Below are 20534 nucleotides of genomic sequence, written 5' to 3'. Positions count from 1 at the left end.
GCATATTCTCACAAGGTATCCGCCTTTTTTAGATCTCAGCTAGACAGCGCATGCGCTGTCTCTGCGAGACATTTTGTTTACAGACAGTGTGCTTAAATCCTGCCCATTGCTTTATCATTGGTTTGCTACAGCATCACTTTCATTACCTTCGTTCCGGCTTGTGAAAGCATGCTTATGACGCTGCTTTACAACATTGCTAAAAGACATTGACAAAGCCAATGGTCCTCGCATTCCCAAAACCTATTGGCTTTGCCAATGCTTGTATTAGAAGCATTACCTACTCCCAAACATAGCACTCCGGGCTAACACTTACTCCACAAGCATCTTCACTTGAAGCGTGCTTTGACAAATTGATCGTGCTGGTGCACCTTGCCCAACCTTGAGCCTAATTCAGCTTTTATTGACAATGTGCAGTTTCAGTCTGTTGTTCCACATATTACATGTTTTATGCACCACAATATGCAAGTCACACAATTTGATTCAATGTCTGCCCCCATGATTATTACTCGATTGCTGGACTATATCTATTGTTTTGATGGCTTGTTCTAGGGAGGGAACTATCCTCAATTTGTGAACTTGCACAGTCTGAGTCTGCTCCCCGAAGGAGGCCTCTAACCACCTTCTCTACTAACCTTAAAGTTGAATATATGGATGCTGCCACATTGCCTGGCAGACTGTCTTCTGCAACGCAGTGATCTGCTGTAGAGACTAGGATTAGCAAAAGAACTTCTTGTAAGAAGGGCACATTGTCTCCTCTCAGATGCGTTCATTTAGCAGGCCAGTGTATTCTAGAACATGCTGTGCTTTAATACAGCCCACTGGACCATCACACAAACACAGGGATATGTAAAAGGAAAGCCAGAACTGGAAAAGCGGTGTTCTTGCAACACATCATACAGGAACTTGAACTCAACAAATTCATGAGCATCTACGGAAATTAAGAAAAAATAGGCATATTATTCATTCAGTGCAAAAGTAAGAGGAGCGGGGTCTGCCCAGGAGGGGCAGTCGGGGCAGCCAACCAGAGGGCGGTCGGCCCCTTGGTATTTTGGGGGAAGTGGAGCTGGCAGACGACTGCTCTGGGATTTGGGCTTCATTTGGGCTACTTGGTAGCCAAAGGGTATTAAACCGGGCATTTTGTACGCCCACCAACATTTTGTCAGGTGATTCGGTGGCTGGCATGGTAGAGTTTTCCTGTTGTTTTTCTGAAGCTGGAGTAGATTAGTAGTATTAGTGATGACCTGCAGGTTGCTTCACTAGTAGTTAACACTCATGATTATGGCCTCGGATGGAGTTTCTCAGGACGAGCTGGTGGCACAGGCAATGCAGCTCCTGGCATCGGCTGGACGACTCGATCTTCTTGCAGGAGGGAAAAAGGCAGTGAGTGGGGTTGGATTTGCAGTGTTGGTCAGCTCACCACCCTGCCAGACCCCAGTGCAAGAACTCATGGAAAGGTGAGGGAAAGGGGGTGCTCTTGTACTAGGAGAGTGGCCCTGTGTTAAGGGGAGACCAGTGCGGGCGAGGCTGCCTCCCCGAAGTGCAGTGTATCAGAAGGTGGGCCAACATGCAGCATTCCCTCGCAAGGCCTCCAGTGCCTAAAATGGAGTGAGGATGAGGAAGCGGGGCACTGACATAACGAAAATTGAGGGGGCCTACCTGCAAGGTATGTGGAAGGGCCCCCTCTGGGATCAATCAGGAGCTCTCCAGCCAGAGTGCTGTGCTGAGGGGGCCACTTGGAGCCTTCCCCCCGCACTGCGTGGGCCTGTGTTACTCCCCTGAAGCGGGGTTAGAGACTGCAGGGGCAGTCCCGCTGGAGTCCGGCACAGAAATTTTGCATGACGCCTGGGTGGTAAGGCCCCCCACCAAAGTGTATGGTAAGGTGGGCATCTCACGGGATACCAGGTCGTGACATGATTATGCAAAAATAATAGGAGCGGGGTCTGCCCATGAAACGTCTTCGGCGCTGATCATTATTTTACAGCTTTTCTTCTAGAGCTGCAACACACACTTCTCCATAGAGTGGATACAGGACAGCAGGCCGTCTGATGGTAGTAGCTCGGCAGCTATGGGGTTTCATAGCTGCCGAGTAACTACCACGCATGCCAGAAACCATGCTGCCTAATGGGTGGTCATAACAAAGAAAGAGGGCATATGTTCCTTAATTACCAACAAACACGAGCTTTGGTGGAAAAACTTTCTCTGGCACAAAGGCTGGTACTCAACCTCGTTGCCTGAACAAGCCCTTTGGCCGCCGCGCACTTACCTTTTCAGAATAGTGCTCTGTCGGGAGGGGCGGGTATTCACATTGCTCGATCTTTTGACACAGAGAAAACAGATTCATCTTATCGCCATAGAAGGGACTTTGAAGAGCCGCCATCTGCAACAAAGAAGAGATATTCATTGTGTTAGCCCGGGAGCATCAATCCTCGTGTTTACCGACCGCACCTCTGTTCGCGGGGGATCTGCATGTGACACGCACGCGCTTGCGTCAGAGGTTGGTGGCTGCGTGAGGGCGCCATTTTACTCTTCCCTTTTAGTAGCCCATTGTTGAGGACTAGAGGCCCAGTGCTGTGTGTGCCTAGGATACTTTCATACACATTATGATTAAATCACAATTACCGAACTTGCACACTATGACTACCAACATTATAATTGTACAATTACACCCCAGCCTCCCTCAGGCAAGTGCCTTTTAGGAACGAGCAGTTTTCCTTTCTACTAACATAACCTCTTTCTTCATCATTTTTAGAGGTCAGGAGTTTTCAACAAACATATTCAATAGAGACAAATGGCTCTTTTCTCTTAATTGAAAGCTCAATTGAAGTGAATTATAATACTGCTATTTTACAGCAGTTACGATGTTCTGTGGTTGAAAAAAAGCTGTTCAAATTCTAAAGGTGTAAATTAACCTTTGCCGATGCTTGAATGATGACTTGAGAACTAGGTAATGATTAAACAAAATAATAAATATGTATGGAAGGTGAATCCCTCGCTTTTCCCCGCGCCGCATTAACCACACACGTCAAGATACAGCTGCCATGCTCTTCACCTTTAGAAAGCGCCTATAATCACCTGCACGATCTACTATTTGCATAGGAAGGAATCTGCACCAGTAATAAGGCCGGCTTCAAAGGGAGAGCTAAGAGACGCCGCAAAGCTCAGTACGCAAGAGGCATGTAACCTCAGCAGGCGTCCCTCGCCGTGACCCAGCTGCTTATTAATTCATAATGCAACTCAAGTGCTGCTTGTCGCTCTCGCTCACCGTCGTTTCCAGGGCCACACAACAGAGCAATACCCCACTCTAATGAATAACAATTGGGTAAAGAGATGCTGTTATCCACTCTGCTTGGAAGAAGGCATGAGCCCACTTGCCCATGAGCTGTGGCAATCTACTAGCTTCTTTGTGGGTATATCTGTAAATACATACATATACACACATACAAACACACATATATACATTGTTGACTAAGAGTGATTTAGGTCTTTTTTTGATCCTCACCATGCACAGTGAAAGCGCTCTTTACGCTATTACAGTTGTTGCATTATGTGTAGGTACGACAATCAACCAATAGTGAACAGAATTAATAAACTGGATATCCTATAAAGATATTGTATGATAATAGAGATTCTCCTATTACCATGACTAGAGAATCTGGATTTCATCAAAGACACGGAAGCTGACATTATGCATAATCCACACTGGGGACTTCCTTACACATTTTACAAACAATACAAAATTAAACAAAGAACTTGTTTAGTTCAGTAAACAGCATTATTTTCGTTTTGAAATGGTTAAGGCAGTGATATGGCAACAATAAATTATTTTCTAAAGAGATATGTAATAGATGACCCTACTGCTCCAATACACTGACTTAGAATGTAATGCAGCTAAAGCATTTACACTAAATTAAATGTAAGTTTTTGTTTACGCTGTGCACCTTCGCCGCTTCTGAGCTCAAATACGGGACCCCTAAGGCCAGATGAGGTTATGTGGCTGCGAGGAAAAAGTAGATGCAGAAGAGCTATAAGGAGCTCAAGAGGAACTGAAGGACCTTAGAGAATTGCTCTGTATTGATAGAAATTTACCAGGCGGCAGTCTACATTTCCGAAGATGGGCCTGGTTCTTGAATCCAATGAGGTGCCTTATTGGCTTCAATAAACTCAACATTTTGGACATACAGCTTGGTTACTACTAAGCTATCTCACTTCAATTTGCTGATTTATCCTTCCAGTACTCTACCAATGTTGCTAACTTCCCTCAAAATGATGTCTGTGTGTGTGGAGTAGATGTGAGGACTGTCTGGCCTCAAGGAACATGGGGTGAAGGGATAAAAGGCAACCGCTGCTTTATGTGGCATGGACAGAGGACAGACCACGACTCCACCTTCAGAGGGTCTAGCTTTGTCACTTTCTCCTACACTGGAAGACTGCTCCTGGCACTGTCAAATATAGCAAACACAATATGATGATGGACAGAGCGCTGAAACTTTTCAAACACTCACTCCCAGTCACTATTGGAGCAGGCTAGCTTGAATCCAGTGGCAAAGTGAGCAAGGGACCCACGTCTGGGCATAACCTGCCAACTTAGGGCGAACAAAGCAAACACAATATGATGGACAGAGCGCTGAAACTTTTCAGACCCCCTCCACCCCCCATTTCATTATTAGATCTGCTCTCTTTGCCACCCCAGTTCTGACCCAGCCAGGGATTAAGTTGGCCGAGTCTCACCGGTGCTGAGCACCGGCAGTTTTTTAAAGGAGGCCTCGAAATGGGTCTCTATTGGGCTCTGTTTTGTGCCCTGGCACAGGCAGTCAGTGACAGCAGGAACATCGCTGTGTGCCTGCTTCCACTGCTCACTTCTCACTAGTGGAGAAGTTACGGCATGACATCATGCCAGGTGAGCGTTGTAGGGAAGGCAAAGAGGCATTTTCTCTCTGGATTTCCCTTCTCTTTTTGAAACTCAGGAGCAGCAACATTGTCGTGGTTGTCACCAGGGCTTTAAGTGGAAGCTTCTTCAATATTATTTATAAGCCATAGTTGCTGCCTATTTCTTATGCAACTAACAACCATTGACAAAGCCAATAGTCCTGACTTGTAGGTATGATGTTACTTGTTGTATCATATATTGGGATGCAATGACAGAAACAGCCTCATACAAGTCGGGCGGCACACTATGCTAAGCACAGATTTTTAGCTTACGTGTTTTTAAGCCATGCCTTTAATTACATTGGCCACACCCCTTTGAGAGACCCCCCCCCCCCCCCAGTTTTTTCATCCCAGTTAAAGCCCTGGCCTAGCCATATGCAAATCAGTCTTGACTTGGGAACACACCCCTCATCAGCTAGGCTAGCTTGAATCCAGTGGCAAAGTGAGCAAGGGACCCACGTCTGGGCATACCCTGCCAACTTAGAGTGAACAAAGCAAACACAATATGATAATAGACGGAGCGCTGAAACTTTTCAGACACTCACCCCCAGTATCTATTAGACCTGGGTAAAATCCATCATTGTTCTTCTGCTCACTTTGCCACCGCAGTTCAGATATGCAAATCAGTCTTGACTAATTTTCATCGTGGGAAGAGTCCAGCCTGAACTGCCAGTCCAGGCCCTTCCTGGACCAGAAACAATCATCCTGGGACTAGTTTGAGAGAGTCAATTGCAGATATTAGTGTACAAGTGTGCGGGTGGCTTCTTGATTGTACCTGCCTCTTGTTACACAAAGGAGGTACGGGGTAAGAAGTTAAGCAACAAAGGAAGCCCACAGTGGAGGGACATTCTTTTATCCTGACCCATACAGCCAAGCTATGCATTGGTGTGTGCAGTACCACAACGGCTCTCAACTGCTGCTAAGTAAACATTCTAATCCTAGGTACAAGCCATGAGGTGAGTGGCCACTAACATGCCGTCTCAGATCTAGCAGACACAAGAGCAGCAGGGGAGGACATTGGGGACCAGGTGCCATTGGGTGGAGGGGGGGCATTGACCATCTAGCACTATCGAGGTCAGGTAAATAGGACACAGGCCCATTAGGGAAGAAGTGGACACAACAGAACACAGGCTCAGGGGGGAGTGGAAGGAGATGAAAAAGCAATATCTGATAGAGACATCTAGCCGCAGATTCCTTAACCTAGAATATTCCCCAGGCGTCAGACTGGCTCCTGAAAAAACTTTTTCCCCCAGCAATACCTCTGCACGCCGGGAGGCGGCATCGCCCGGCTCCATCCTGACGTCGTCCATGGAATTGAAGTCAATGGAGCCATATAGGTCCCTCACGGCGTGCTGAAGTCAGTTTTCTTCTTATCCGTGTCCCAACGCAGATCCGGAGAAGCAGTTCCCTTTGGCCCGGTCTCTACTGGACACGGGTCCACAGGAGTCGAACCCCACTTATCCGCAGTTTCCTGGCGCTGGGGCAACTAGGGCCCAGATGGAGGCCTATTCTCGGGTTTTACTGTCCATCTTTGGGCCACCCCCTCTCCCTGGCCTGCCTCCGGAACCCATAGAGGGGGTAGGGGCTCGGATCGGGGATTCGCCGGCGGGTTCGCCCTCGGCGCCGATCGAGCATCCTGACTTCGGAGTCGCTGCGACATCGGGGCATGACCTGATGGGGCATCCTCCTTGCACATCCAAGCCTTCCATATTGTCTTCACACTGCCCTGTGCAGCTCCCTGCGTCGACACCGGCTGCAGCTGCAGGACAGTTCTCAACTTCGGTTCGGCTCTGTTCCTCTCTGCAGGTTTCCACCTCGGTAGAGGTCGCGTCAACGCCGGTCCGACGCCGGATGGACGAGGCTCCCTTGGGGGGTCCTCGACGTCGAATCGACACCGTGCCATCCCCGACCGTTCCTCGGTTGCTGGAGTCTCAAACTGAGGAGGCCCCTGTGGGTTCACCACCTCTTGAATTGTTTCACTGTTCCTCAGGCCAGGTTCCCACGTACTGGCAGGGCCTTGGATGCCCTCAGGCTGCGGAGCCACCGCATTTTGGTGGCAGGATTAGCCTCATGCCGTCCCCTATGGATGACCTACTGTCGCCACCTCGGATGGCCTCAGTGGCTAGTGTGGCTTTTACGAGGGCGGTTTGCAGGGCTACAGACATTTTACAAGTGCAGCCACCATCCGTCTCTCTGCCATCTGATCCCTTGCTGGATTTGCTCCACCAGGGCACCATGGATATTGAGCCCTTGTTGCCTTTTGGTTAGTCATTATATGACGTTCTTCTGGGGACTTGGGAGAGGCCCTCTTCGGGGGACACACCGACATCGCCCTGCTCCGGATGACCCTGTCTGTTTGTCCCTCCATCCTAAGGGTCAAGGGCTGGTGATTCAGGCGGCTTTATCCCCGTTCCCTTCTGCCCCTCCTCCATTACTCCCTCCTACTTGGGAGTCTCGGTGGTTGGAGTCGTGTGGCCGCCATGTCTTTGCATCCACCAGTGCAGGCCTTCGATCCCTGAACACATCTTGCGTGTTCGCACAAGCTACTGCTGCCCTTTGGGACTCAGTCGAGCGCCTCCTCCCCTCTCTTCCGGAGGGTCCTCGGTCTGACCTGGAACGGCTGATTTGGGACGGTCGGGAAATGGTGCAATTTACCATCCGGTCGGCCATGGACACCACTGATTCGATGGGTTGCGCTATGGCCCGGTCAGTTGCTCTGCGTCGCCATGCCTGGCTGCGCGATGGCGGTTTCCCAGCTAATGTCCAGAAGCGTCTTAGGGATTTGCCCTTTGATGGGGTCGCCTTGTTCAACAGACATGCAGACTCGGCGGTTCAACGCCTCGTGTGTGAGTTCCCATGAGCCTCATGATTTCTAGTTCCTGTGTGGACTTTGCATTTGGTTGCAGTCTTGTCACTGCTTTGTTTAGTAAGTCTCGTCTCTGGGTTCAAGACGTAATTACCCAGACAGTCTGTGTGGCTTTTCGCCGTCTTGTCCTTCTTTTGCTACAGCTGACCAGCTGTTTTTTGTGGCATTTCTTTTGAGCCCTCTACCTACAAGCTCGCCTCAAGAGGTGTCCCTTGTTTTTGTAGGGATGTGCGATACCCTATGTGGGGTACTTGTTGGCTATTGTATAGCCCTGGCCGGAAAGTTTCGGAGGCTTTTGTAGGGTCTTCTGCAGACTGGTTATTTTCTGTCTCTGCTGCGGTCTCCTGATTTGCCCCGCTCTTCCTACTGTGGTGGGGCGTCCCCTCTGGTGAGGCTCACAGGTTTGGTGTGGCTCTCTCCTGGGGTCGCTGGGTGTCATCATTGGATTGGCCCGTCGCCCTCTTCTGCCTTCTGCTACGCCTGGTTCTCCATGGCGTGTTTTTTCGGCTTCGCTGTGTTTTTCCTGCCTGTCGGCACGTACCCCTTGGGAGTGTCTTGTTCTGTTCTTTTCCGGAACGGTTTCTCTGTGGTTGTATACACACAAGATGTGTTTACTGTCACAGGGTGCTGACGATGTTCCTGGCGCCTGTGTCTTGGTTGTGTTCTCTTCTGCTCCATTCCTAGTGTGGGGAAGTGTTTGTGTCTTTCTCATGGCTCGGGCCAGTGGGGTTTTTGGCTATCGGCAGTGGAATGTCCGCCAGCCACGTCACTGTTTTGCACTGCCTTGTTTCTATTTCCATTGACACTTCCCTGGCAGGGACTCTGGTCCCTTTGATGTTTGCCATGCTGAGGGTTAGGTGCTTCTGCTCCTGGCCTCTACTGCTGTTTTCTGACTCACTGTAGTCTAGTGGTCTGTTTTCCACTCGAGGTATTTTTCTGGTTGTGGGTTCTCCGTGATATGGCCTTCTTTTCTGTCAGACTTCTGTCTGTGTATTTTTTTCACTCTCCCTCGTGGGTGTGTGGTTGGTGTCCCCGTCTGGCTCAGGGGACGCCAAGATTCCTTCCCCGTTGGTGGGGTGCGGTCTTCTTCACATTGTTGTGACCTGTTTCACACTGGTGCTGTTGGTGCCTCCTCCCCTTGCTTTCAATTTGGTCATATGCACGCCTCTATGTGTATATGTCTATATCTCTGTGTGTATGTATGTATGTATGTATATGTATGTATGTATATGTGTATATATATATATATATATATATATATATATATATATATATATATATATATATATATATACACACACACACACATATACATACATACACACACACACACACACACACACATATCTTGAGTTTTTCCACAGTGCGAGAGCACGCCTACTAGGTTTCACATGCCTGGTGATGTGGGTCTTCACCTCAAATTTCTCTCTCTCTCTCTCTTATGAGAGCGAGCCCTGTGTAACTCCCCTGGTTTCCCGGTTTCTCTTTCACCGTTGGTACCTTTGGGTATGGTTGACGGCTTGACTCCTGATGCCTTGGCCCTTGGGCTTTTACATAGGTGTGGTGTAGTTCTCATGGTACACACTGTCTCCTTGTGTGTATCATGTCATCCACATGTATGTTTCTTCTGGTAGCCACAGCTTTGTATATCTAGGCATGGTGATGTTGTTGCCTCACTTTCCTGTCTTGGCATCATTGGTGATGTATGCTTAGTTTGTCTGCTCTGACGCTGACCTACTGTTTCGTCCCTCCTTTGGGACTGTGTCTATTACGGATCCATGGGATCTGGCGCTCACTTGTACTTCTTTTTGCAGTAGTTTATACACGTTCTTCCATCATGCACTGACCTTGTTGGTTCCGTGTCTTTCTTTCCGTTATTCCTGCCTGGACGACTGCAGTCTCATTTGTCCTCTGCAGGGTTGTGGTGCCTTTGCCTTCCCCTTTATCATAGCTCCCCTGCGGAGCTTCATGGGTCTGGTGTCAGCCGTGCTGGCATTTGCTGTCCCCACTGTGTTTTGGTCAATATTATTGACGGCTCTCCTTTCTTTGGAACTTAGTGCGTTTTCAGTCGCAGACCCTCCTCCAGTGGCATATGGCTTTGGTATCTATTCTAAGTTGCGGAATCTGCGGCTAGATGTCTCTATCAGATAAACGAGTTACTTACCTTCGGTAACGGTGTATCTGGTAGAGACACAGTCTAGCCACAGATTCCTTAACACCCACCCATCCTCCCCTTTCTGCGACGACCTTCCAGGTGGGGTTTTGCACACTAATCTCCTTACAGGTGGTCTTGGCCTTCTTGAGGGGTACTCTGGCTCACCTGCTTCTGGGGCAGGGTGTGTCGCTCTGTCTAGCGCATTGGCTCTCCACCCTTTTCTCGTTTTGGGTGGATAGGTTACATGCTTTCAGTGCTCCTCTGCCCAGGTTTCTGGAGTGGAGAGCCCATATTCCCTCCCTCCACCTTTTTCCAGCCCCTCCATTGCCTTGAGACTTCCTTGTGATGCTGCAGTCACTTGGGTTGAGGTTCTATTGCCTATGTTCTACTTCATAGGTCATTGTGGGGAACATACTGACTGTGCTCTGTTACTCATTTTTGGTCGCTCGCCATGGCACATATGCTGTTTTAGTCTTGTTGTCCTTTACAGTTAGGTCCTGTGGTTACAGGTCTTCTTTCATTTGCACCCGTTGATGGTTGTGCACTATTCTTCGTTTCTCATGTCCTACATTCCCAATGCCATTCCCTCTTCGGAGGGGCGTAATTTTTTGCTTGGGCAAGACTGTTTCTAGTAACGGGGGCTTGTTCGCTCCCTTCACTTCCTTCAAGTGTTGAGTACTCTTTCAACACGGTCCTTTCAAGTGTTGAGTACCCTTTTCACGTGGTGAAGGTCCTCATCATTCTATGGTCTCTTGTTCTTCTTTTTTCACAGATTTTTGTTCTTTTTTCACATACTGTTCCTATACTCTCCCAGTTTTTGTAGTGGCTCCGCGTTGTGGTGCGGAAAAGATTCCCACAAGAAAACTGACGTCAGCACACTGGGAGGGACTTATATGGCTCCATAGACGTCACTTCCGTGGACGAAGTCAGGACGGAGCCAGGCAATGCCGCCTCCCGGTGTGCAGCGGTACTGCTGTGGGAAAACGTTTTTTCCGATCCAGTCTTGACGCCTGGGAAATATTCTAAATTAAGGAATCTGCGGCTAGACTGTGTCTCTACCAGATACACCATTACCAAAGGTAAGTAACTCATTCTTTAACACTTATCTTCAAATAGGTGACCCTGGAGCCAGATGGATCCTTTGCCATGCATGGAGAGCAGCAGAACCACTCCGTGCAAAGCGAGGCAAGTGAAGCATTACGTTACTTCCAGACCTGTTGTCCAATCCTTCAAATACCACTTCAATTACTCCATTTAGGGGGCAATAGATCTCACAACATTTTCATATGCTTCATTTCCCAAACTATCCCATTACTATCAAATGCCTTGCGTCAAGCGATAGCCCTTCTCTATCAGGCTCTAACTTGCCAATTCTCTCATCAGGATTGCCACATGTACTGCTGTTCTCCTCGGTGCAAGTCTCTAAGGTGTATTACACTCTTGAAAGCAATACAACAAACTCCAAACCACGGCTAACCACTGGTTCAGCACCTCAATCCTTATTAGACATAAGTATAAGTCCTGTGCATATCACATCGGAAGCCCGCTGCAGTTGGGCTCCACTGGAATCCAGAAAAGAATTTCTTTTGATAGTGGAAGGTGCACCAGGAAAAAGAAGTCCACAAGCTTATAAGTGAGTCCTTTAAATATCTTTTATTCTTCTTAGGAAAACATGCAGCCAACGCGTTTCGTTCCTTACAAAGGAACTTCATCAGGGCTATGTAGGTTAAGTCAACCAAACGATCCCAAAAAATAACGTGTGTATTCCACAGTATCCCTAAAAAAAAAAAAAAAATAAGGGTTCAAGTATGTTGACTCCAGCCTCGGTGGTCTGGAGTGTCTTCCAAATGTATACGGCAAGTAGTCCCGGCAAAAGTGTAGACTGAGTCATTTAAACGACTCGCTTATACGCTTTTGGACTTCTTTTTCCTGGTGCACCTTCCACTATCAAAACAAGCATTTGCAATGCAATAGGTCTCGCATTTGCAAGAGTTTGAGCGATTGGCATTGTAAATTACATTGCCTTTTATTTATGTGTTTTGAAAACCTGCAAGCGGTGCGTAAACACACACTTTGTACTTATAGTCATTGCTTACGAAAAGCAAGGCTGGCACTAACTGCGCCTCTTAACTGCCAGTCTTGCTTCTCGTAAGCAAGGACTATTAGAACAAAGTGTAACAAAAACGACCCCCACGGGCCCAAAACCAGCCCCCACCGGTGCGGCGCACCGAGGGAATGCCCAGTGCCCGCCTCGGCCAGTCCGGCCCTGGTGGCATCCAAGAAAATACAGCATCAGGCCGAGCTGCGTACCCGCCAGCTGCGCCAGAGTTCAATGAACTCTGAACCATGGCCGTCATTTAAGGGTCACCACTGCGACCCGTGGCTTGCCCCTTGTGACCCCTGGCCTCAGAGGTGGCAAAATGAGTGCCTGGACCACGTCCTAATTAATGGACGCCAGTTGGGTCTCGACTTTTTTGTTTTCTGTCACTTAGTTTAGTACACTAATAGTGAAAAATGTTCTTCACTATTAGTGTAATAAAAATGGACTACACATAGCTGGAATATGAACCTATCTGGCATCGAAGGTAAGTAAAAAATGCTTTTCTGAATGTATTTTATTTGCACTTTTATGGTCTACGACCGAAATAAAGTTATCGATTGCTTTTAAATGTATGTTGTATGTGAGCTTGCGGGTGAGTGTTTATGTGAGTGTTTGAATGTGTGTGTATGCGTAAGCATGGATGTGAGTCAAAGTAAAGGTAAATTGCCAGATATTGTCACTTCCCCTACCCCTGGCATTTTGGTGAATTGACGCTCATGCTCTGAACGCTGGCAAAGTATGATCATTTTGTTCCAAAATTTCCATCAGCACAGCCTCTGAAAAGGTGCATTCATTATAAAAAATGTTTAAAAAGTGACAACCCTGCCACGAAAACTCTGAATCACTTAAAAGCAGCTAAGCTTAAACATTAAACAAAAAATATATATTTTCTCACAACCGTCAATGTTAGAAAATGGAAAGCGGGTGACATTTCTGGTCCAAAAACAACATAAGCCTCAAACTGACCAGATGAATGCATTTTGCACAAACCATGTTTAGCGCTCCCGCTCTTCTAAGACAGAGGCTCTTCCCAAAGAGGGGCTCACATTCCTTAAATATGTGGTTTCGGCCATCGCCCTCCAAAATCTGTGGGGCAAACAGATTCATGTCACCACGTCAGGATATAATTGTTCCACCCATAGCCTTTATTTGTCCGTCACAGCTGCGGCGTCTATCCAGTTGGTTTTAATTTACCTGACACAAGACTACAGTCCCCAGAAAGCACTGCTTTGTCTAGCAGGAAACCCACGACTTGAATCAGGGTATGACAGAGATAATAGAGTCACATGGAGGGCCTCACTTAGCCAGCTCCATGGAGGTCTAAGTAAAGTTGAGCCAGGGGTGTGAGACGCTCGTTACAAGGCTGACAGGCTGCAGCTCTGCCTTTACAAGGTATATTCTCCGTCCCCCGGTGAGAAGCAGCTCAGAACATTTCATTTTCACTTTAAAAGTACTGACACAGTACCACACACAATGTGCTATTATCCGTGCGGGGGATGGGGGGAGGTAGCGCCCCCGCAGGGGCTGTTGCTGGACCGAGAGGCCCCCCACACACCTCTCCAGGACCGGACACCTGTCAGGGCAGAGGGGGCGTTCCTCCCTGGACATGGCAGGAGGCGAGGGGTTCGAACAAGCTATCATGGAAGTCTGCTGTCAGTCAGACACGCCCGGGGTCGGCGGAGGGAGACTTACCGGGTCCAGACGTTGCCGGTGGGATGGAGAGGCCCTGGTCCCCGCTGGAGTTCCTGCCGACCCGTAGCCTGCTGCTGCTGCCTGCGCTCTGTCGCTGGGGCACTTCCTGGTGGAGGCCGGGAGCGGCAGGATCCTGCCACGTCATGGGGCACGCACTGCGGCATGATACAGAATGCATGGCCCATGCCGCAGCCTTACCAGAACCTGCCCATCGCTCCCAGTGTATCTAATGCAGCGTGCTCGATTATGAGAACAATAAGCATTGGCACATAGTTCAGGCTTTTGTACGGTTAACAAGTTTCAGTGAGGCGTAAAAAAAATAGACCCACTAAGATAAAGAGCATTAATGGGGCGGTCACATTTGAGAAATCCTAGAATTACTGAGTATGAATGAGCGCAAGTAATGCCGTGGCAGGCAGATATGTCACATGACAAGTGATCCTCTGCAAAAAAAACTTGCACATGTTTTTGTATCATTGCACATTTTTTCAGAAGAGCTGTGTGATACCCTCGCTACGAGTTCATATTCTATATTCTGTATTCTACATTCTGTGTCCTTATGAGTGTATCTTGAAGAATTGGTTACTTCTAATGGTGTCCAGTTAGTTTCAGATAGGATGGAGTCTTTTTAAAACAAGCTGTTGCCGTGAGAGTGAAAGCGTGGGGCAGGAGATGTGCGTACGCGTGCGCAACTCCTGTACAAGCTGTCGCCATGAGAGTGAAAGCGTGCCATGCACGGGTTCTGCTCAAACGCCGCAAGCGTGGACAAGAGATGTGCGTACGCGTGCACAACTCCTGTCCTCTGCACGCGTGCACATGTCCTGTCCCCCTTCCGACGAAAAACCGACAATAGAGCATGCGCTGCGCCGCTAGGCGAGATCTAAAAACACTCTTAAAAGCGAAAATATGCCCAAAGATGTGGAGATGTAACCTAAGTGTGTTTGTTTACATCCCCTCACAGATACACATCCGGCAAAGTTTTTAAGATCCCGATTGCCACCCTTTGCAACACTTGTCACGTTTCCTATTTTTTTTTCTCCGTCAACTTTGGGTAACATGTGCATGAAAACAAACTAACTGAAAAAGAGACAAACTGTTTCTTTTTTTAGCTGAAAAATATCCTCAGTAGGAAGGGGAGGGTTGGAGAGAGAAAGCAAATTCAGGCCTTGCCAGTGATAATAAATGTTAGCCAATAAAGCATGTTATTTAGAACAACTGCAGTAATAAGGGCAGCTTCACACATTTATTGGGTTTTGTTCTTATTAAACACATTTGCAAGCCTATACATATGTAAATCAGCATGGCATAAACCGTACACACCGATCCGAAGTAGTGCTATGCATCAAGACGCGCCTGAAGTTCTCATCTAGCATGGTCTGTTCCCTTTCATGGCAATGATAAACATAATATTACACAAGGTGTGTGTGTGTGTAGGGGTTTCAGTGTCTCAAAGTGCTGAGTACATTTAGGCTGTAGTCAAGAAGCAAATCAGTTAGAATTGGGCTGAACTACCAGGTTTTTAGGTGTTTCCTAAATCTCATCAGGTTAGGCTCAGATTATAGGGCCAGTGGTAATATATCGCACAATTTTGGACCAATAGCGGAAAAGGCTCAGCCTCCCCATAAAAAGAAGGGTTTTGGGAGGACCTTAATGAACAGGTCGGTGAATAGGTAAGAACCTTCTGTGGTAAGAAGAGCCTCTTCTCCCTACAGTACAATTTGTGTGGAATGCGAGTAACCTTACATTCAATGTGTTAGCAAGAGGGACCCAACGCAGGGGATGTCTACAGAGACCAACGTGTTCATGTTTGTTCAGGTCCAGGATCAGCCTTTCTCTAGTGTTTTGAACGCACTGTAATCACACTTCAATTCTCTTCTAGATATTCGTATGTAAATGGTGTTTCCCTAATCTGATTTAGTCCGGACTTAGGCGTTTGCAAAAACAATTTTGTTGGGGAAGAACAAATAAGGGGAAACTTATTTTAATACCTATAACTGGAATGCATACGTTTTTGTGGCTGCGATCTTGGAGTCTAAGGAAAGACGCGAGTCCAGAACTATTGCTAGGTTCCTCGCTCAAGCAGTCCGACTAGGACTCTTCCCAGGTACCGTTGACCATAGGGTCCTTTCTCGAGATGTCATTAAATACAAGAAGTAGTTCGGTTTCTTCTACAGTTAACATGAGACATGTTTCGGTCATCCATTCTAAAGCAGTGGGTAATGTCAGTTTAAGATTTGCATGCACCTCCATGAATGGGATACAGCTTGAAATGGACTGAGAGCCCTCAGCACAGAAATGCATCAGAACATACAGGTTCGACTGATCTTGGATCACGGAGATGTCTAAAGATTAAAAAGGGGGTGGGCAGCATTGAAAGCTGTAGTACTCAGCATGGGGGGGGGGGCAGTGCTATAGTCTGTTGTCCATCAGACAGGGAAAGCAGCCATTTTAATACTGTGCCCCAGACGCAGAGACTAATCTGTGTACTAAAATATTGTGGTCTATAGTGTCGAAGGCAATCCAATGGTGTACACACCCACACACTTACACCGCATCACAGTGACATTTGCTTCACGTTAGTGAAATAGCTACCTGTGTATATAATATCCAAAACATTTTCTAACCTACATTTATTTTAATTTTAAAAAGAGAATTTATCCATGTTGTAGCATGACAAACGTTTACCGGCTGTTGTTAGTACAAAAAGCTACATTTCCTATAAGGCCCCAGATGCACAGCGCTGCTCTGATAAAGTGAGTACAAGCCCCTGTCGTGCCTCTTTGCAGGGGTCTAGTTCACCGCCTCAACATCAGAAGCAAGCTTCATAAATTCGGACTCAAAGAGCCCAGAACGCGAGCCCGGGGACGCTGACTGCGGGCATTCCGGACAGCGACGTAATTGCAGCTCGTGATGCCACGTTTGGGTCGGCTTTTTGACGTTTTGGTTAGAACAATTACAGTCAGCTGGGCAGATGCCCCCTTAAACGGACCACCATGCAGCCGGACTTGTTTAGGAGAATATAAATTGCTGTTCCTGTTTAAACTTGTCATCTTGTTAGTTCTGGGAAAGCCATCGCTCGTAGCAATATTCCTTGACAATAAAATGTATTTTTAACTCCTATGAATTATTCTGATGACAGATTCGGAAGAAAAAGTTGCAAGCGAAAAAGGCTGTCTGCTAGCTTGGCAAGAGGGAAGACACGAAGAGTTTTAACTGTCGGAAACAAAGTGTTATCTGGTATTAAAACTGAAACCTGCCAGTGGTCTATCTGATTGTGCCTAACGTTCATTACTCATCATATATTTGTTTGGCCTCTTAAGATGAAACAGAACACGCAGGCGCGCTCCGAGTGTCCAAGGACGCTCTGGGTGTACTGGAAAAACAGAAGTTGAATAGTAAACGTTCGGCACAATCCGATTAATGTTATTTTTAACTCTCTTCTACAATGTATGCATGGCCTTATAAAATATTAAGTTATGAATTCATGCAATTCAATCTTAAAACAGATAATCAAATACTAGAAGGAAAACTCGATTGGGTGAATAGATCACGGTTTAAACTTCTAGCTTTGGCAAGGTTCATTCAGACATTCACCCATCAGAAGCAGGTAGACTGAGGAATGGACACGAACCATGTAACATTTATTTTCCTAGAATGATGGAAAACAGACATGACTCAATGGGCTTAGAACCTCTGACACCTCCACGCCATAACACGCAGTTTCTAAATCACTGGTACTTGGAGCGGTCACTGAGATTTGTAAAGCTTAGTAGGTCAGATACAAGTTCTGAGGACCCACACCGCAGAGCAAGGTTCAACCCTACATTGTAGACATGGGCTCGGGAGGGTTGTACTCCATTCCCCCGGTCCATTGAAGGAGTGTACCCCGCTGTCCCGGTAGACAACAGCCGTTCATATTTAGAAATCTCCGCAAGAAAGGGGGACAGCTCTGTGCCTTTAGCAGAGCCAGCCCAACAGCAATCTGGAAACGGCACCGTTTCATTTGCTATTATAAGGGAGAGGATGTGGCCTAACAGCTAGAGGGGTCGACCTTGAAGCTGGGGAACTGGGTTTGAATCTCGGCAGGGACGCTCAACATCCTGTGATTCTGGGCAAATCACGTAATCTCCCCGTGCCTAACAAATGAATGTGTCTGTCTGTAACACAACTGGTGCTCATGTAAAGTGCTCTGACACCTTCAGGTCGAGTTTGCGCCATATAGAACAAAGACCTCCCCTACTACATGCATCACGGAGGACTGCTAAGAGCAGGCCCAGGATTGGATGTGCTACATATATCTGGTTTCAAAACAGCTGCTGATCTCTACAGCGGTCAACTGGCTTAAGTTGTGATGGTAACCTACCATCAGTTGTGAGTTTTCACCTGAGATGTGTAGTTAATCTGTTTTCATTACAACTGCATACAATTCCCAGAATGCTTATCATCTTTGCCTGAAGAACCGTAATTCACGACCTGGAGCAAGCCGAGAGCCAAGGAACCTAGATACACCAAAAAGTATCTGTCTATGCCACCTCTTTGCTCACAGCCCTCACAAACAGTAAGGGCATCATTAGGTAAAGAGACTGAAAAACACAAAAGGCCGCTTGAAAACAACAGGACATTTCTAGTACCCACATGGTCCATGATTGAACACTGATCTAAAGTCCTGAAGTACTGAACAGTTCTAAGCGGATGTGCCAATAATATGATGCACCAACCAGCATTTGGCAGCGATGATTCTACGTTTACCATTGCAGTGTGATCCACTTCCGAAACCAGAGGGCTTTTAGAACTGTATTGTCACACACAGTTTTGGAACTACATGAACTTCCACTAACTACTAATATTATACACAACTACTGCTTGTACTGCTAGCCACAAATACATTGTAAGTAACTGCTACTACAACTCTTACTCACTAGAGGCAATAAGCTGTTATAATACATGGGATCCTGAAATCCTTGTATAACACGCTGTCTCTAATTTCTTTATAATCGGCGACTTGTGATGCACACATAACTCATTACAGTTGAGTTCTGACATCACGATGCTTGCTGAGCGAGCCAGCAGCTGAGGGGAACAGCAGTCCAGGTCACAGAGCAAATGAAACCAGCTGTTCAGAACAAAAACGAAACATTTTTTGCACTCCTTAGGTAATTATAGACTAGTTAGAAACTTTCCGCATTATGACTTACTGCATCTCTATTATTTTAAACCGACTTGTATTAAACCGAGGCTAATATCGTCTTGCAAAAAAAATCTCACAGCTGTTTTGATGCATTTTATTTTGCTCTCTTATTTATATGAAAGAGCTACGCACCAAGGATTTAAGTGGTTTGTGAACAAGGCGATGGTGTGACCATGTTTTATAAGTAGGGCTCCCGGTTTTATGTTATTTATTTTTTCAACATTTCCATCTGTATTTATCCATATTTATTTTTGGGCCATTTTATATGTATTTATCCATATTTAAATTGTGTTTTGCATATAAATGAAGATGAAATACTGTACCTTTCCATATTTATTTAACTGATAGATGCGCACTCATAATTTGATGTCTGTTGTGTTGTAGTTATTTAAGCTGTCAAATATTACATATCAGTACATCCACTGGTAACTACTAGCATTACACCATAAATGTATGTTGACATATGCCATTATTTAAAGAAATTCATCCTGTTTTGTAATTTCCCATGCTGTCCATATTCTCAGCTGCAGGCCTATAATTCATCAAAGACAGCACGGAGAGTCACTTAAAAAGAGCACAATTTTCTGTATTTATACACTTTTGAAAATAAATGCAGACAGAAAACACATTGTTTTCTGTCTGTATTTATCTATAAAAATCCGTAAAAATGGAAAACAGGGAGCTGTATTTATAGGGCATAAAGTCCCCCCTGCCATACATAAGGATATTGCAAGTAACCTTAGAGTACCATAACCCTAAAAACGAACTCGGACTTTGGTCTCGTTCCTCTATATGGTTACAGAACTACTTATAGACTTGCAATATCATTATAATGTATGGCATGGGGTACTTTATCCCATATACAATTACTCACTACTATTGTTATAAACTGTGTTGTACCCATTACCAATTGCTAACATAAACTACCACTAAAGCTATTATGAGCAATTACAGTAACTACTACCAACTCCTATTATAAACCACAGCAACTTAGTACTAATATTATGAACTACTACTTTAACAAAAGTAAGTCCTTACTAAAGACTAGATTCTGTGTACTCTGTCATGCGTTTACTTTGCTGACACAACATTTTAACTTCTGGTGTATGTTTTTTTTTCCTTAAGCGCGCTTGCTGTTTGGATGCCTTCGTCTGTTACAAAACGTGCTATTCACTGACTGCCCCTGCGCATTGTTTAGTGTTGATTTTCTGTCATAACATATCATTTGTATGGCGCTCTACTAACTTGAGGCGGCTTGTCATTGTAGAAAATATTGACACAACCAGTGAGAAAAAGTCAGAAAAGAAAAAAGGCAGTAACATATGTATTGAAAAGGAGAAGATGAGGTATGGACAGGCTTCTGTGCTATGACCTGCACTTTGAACAGTACTTTGCTTTAGTGGGAGCCAGTGGAGTGGTCTAAGGCTAGAAGTGACATCTCTTTCTATAGACCCTTTCACTGATCGAGTGGTATCATTCTGCACCATTAAATCTTTAAGGGATATTTCTGGCAATGCCATTTAAACAGCACGTCGTTAGTCTAGCCTGGATTGTATTCATGTTGTTATTGTGGGAGCGTGAATTTCTGGTGGAATGAAGGGCAAGA

At 46.2% G+C, this 20534-nt stretch overlaps 1 protein-coding gene across 6 annotated transcripts in view; it reads right to left on the bottom strand.

Annotated features, from left to right (window-relative positions):
- NEK6 (NIMA related kinase 6) overlaps positions 1 to 20534 on the bottom strand; it is a 516220-nt gene that overhangs the window by 11963 nt on the left and 483723 nt on the right. For all 6 annotated transcript variants that reach the window (XM_085613747.1, XM_085613749.1, XM_085613748.1 and 3 more), the window contains one exon: positions 2264 to 2377. In XM_085613747.1, the coding sequence (XP_085469873.1) occupies positions 2264 to 2377 (114 nt within the window). The remainder of the gene's footprint in view (positions 1 to 2263; positions 2378 to 20534) is intronic.

This window comes from Triturus cristatus, chromosome 1_2 (assembly GCF_964204655.1).
Source record: "Triturus cristatus chromosome 1_2, aTriCri1.1, whole genome shotgun sequence".
Taxonomy (NCBI): Eukaryota; Metazoa; Chordata; class Amphibia; order Caudata; family Salamandridae; genus Triturus; species Triturus cristatus.
Note: the sequence above shows the minus strand (reverse complement) of the source record. Positions and strands in the feature narration are given on the sequence as shown.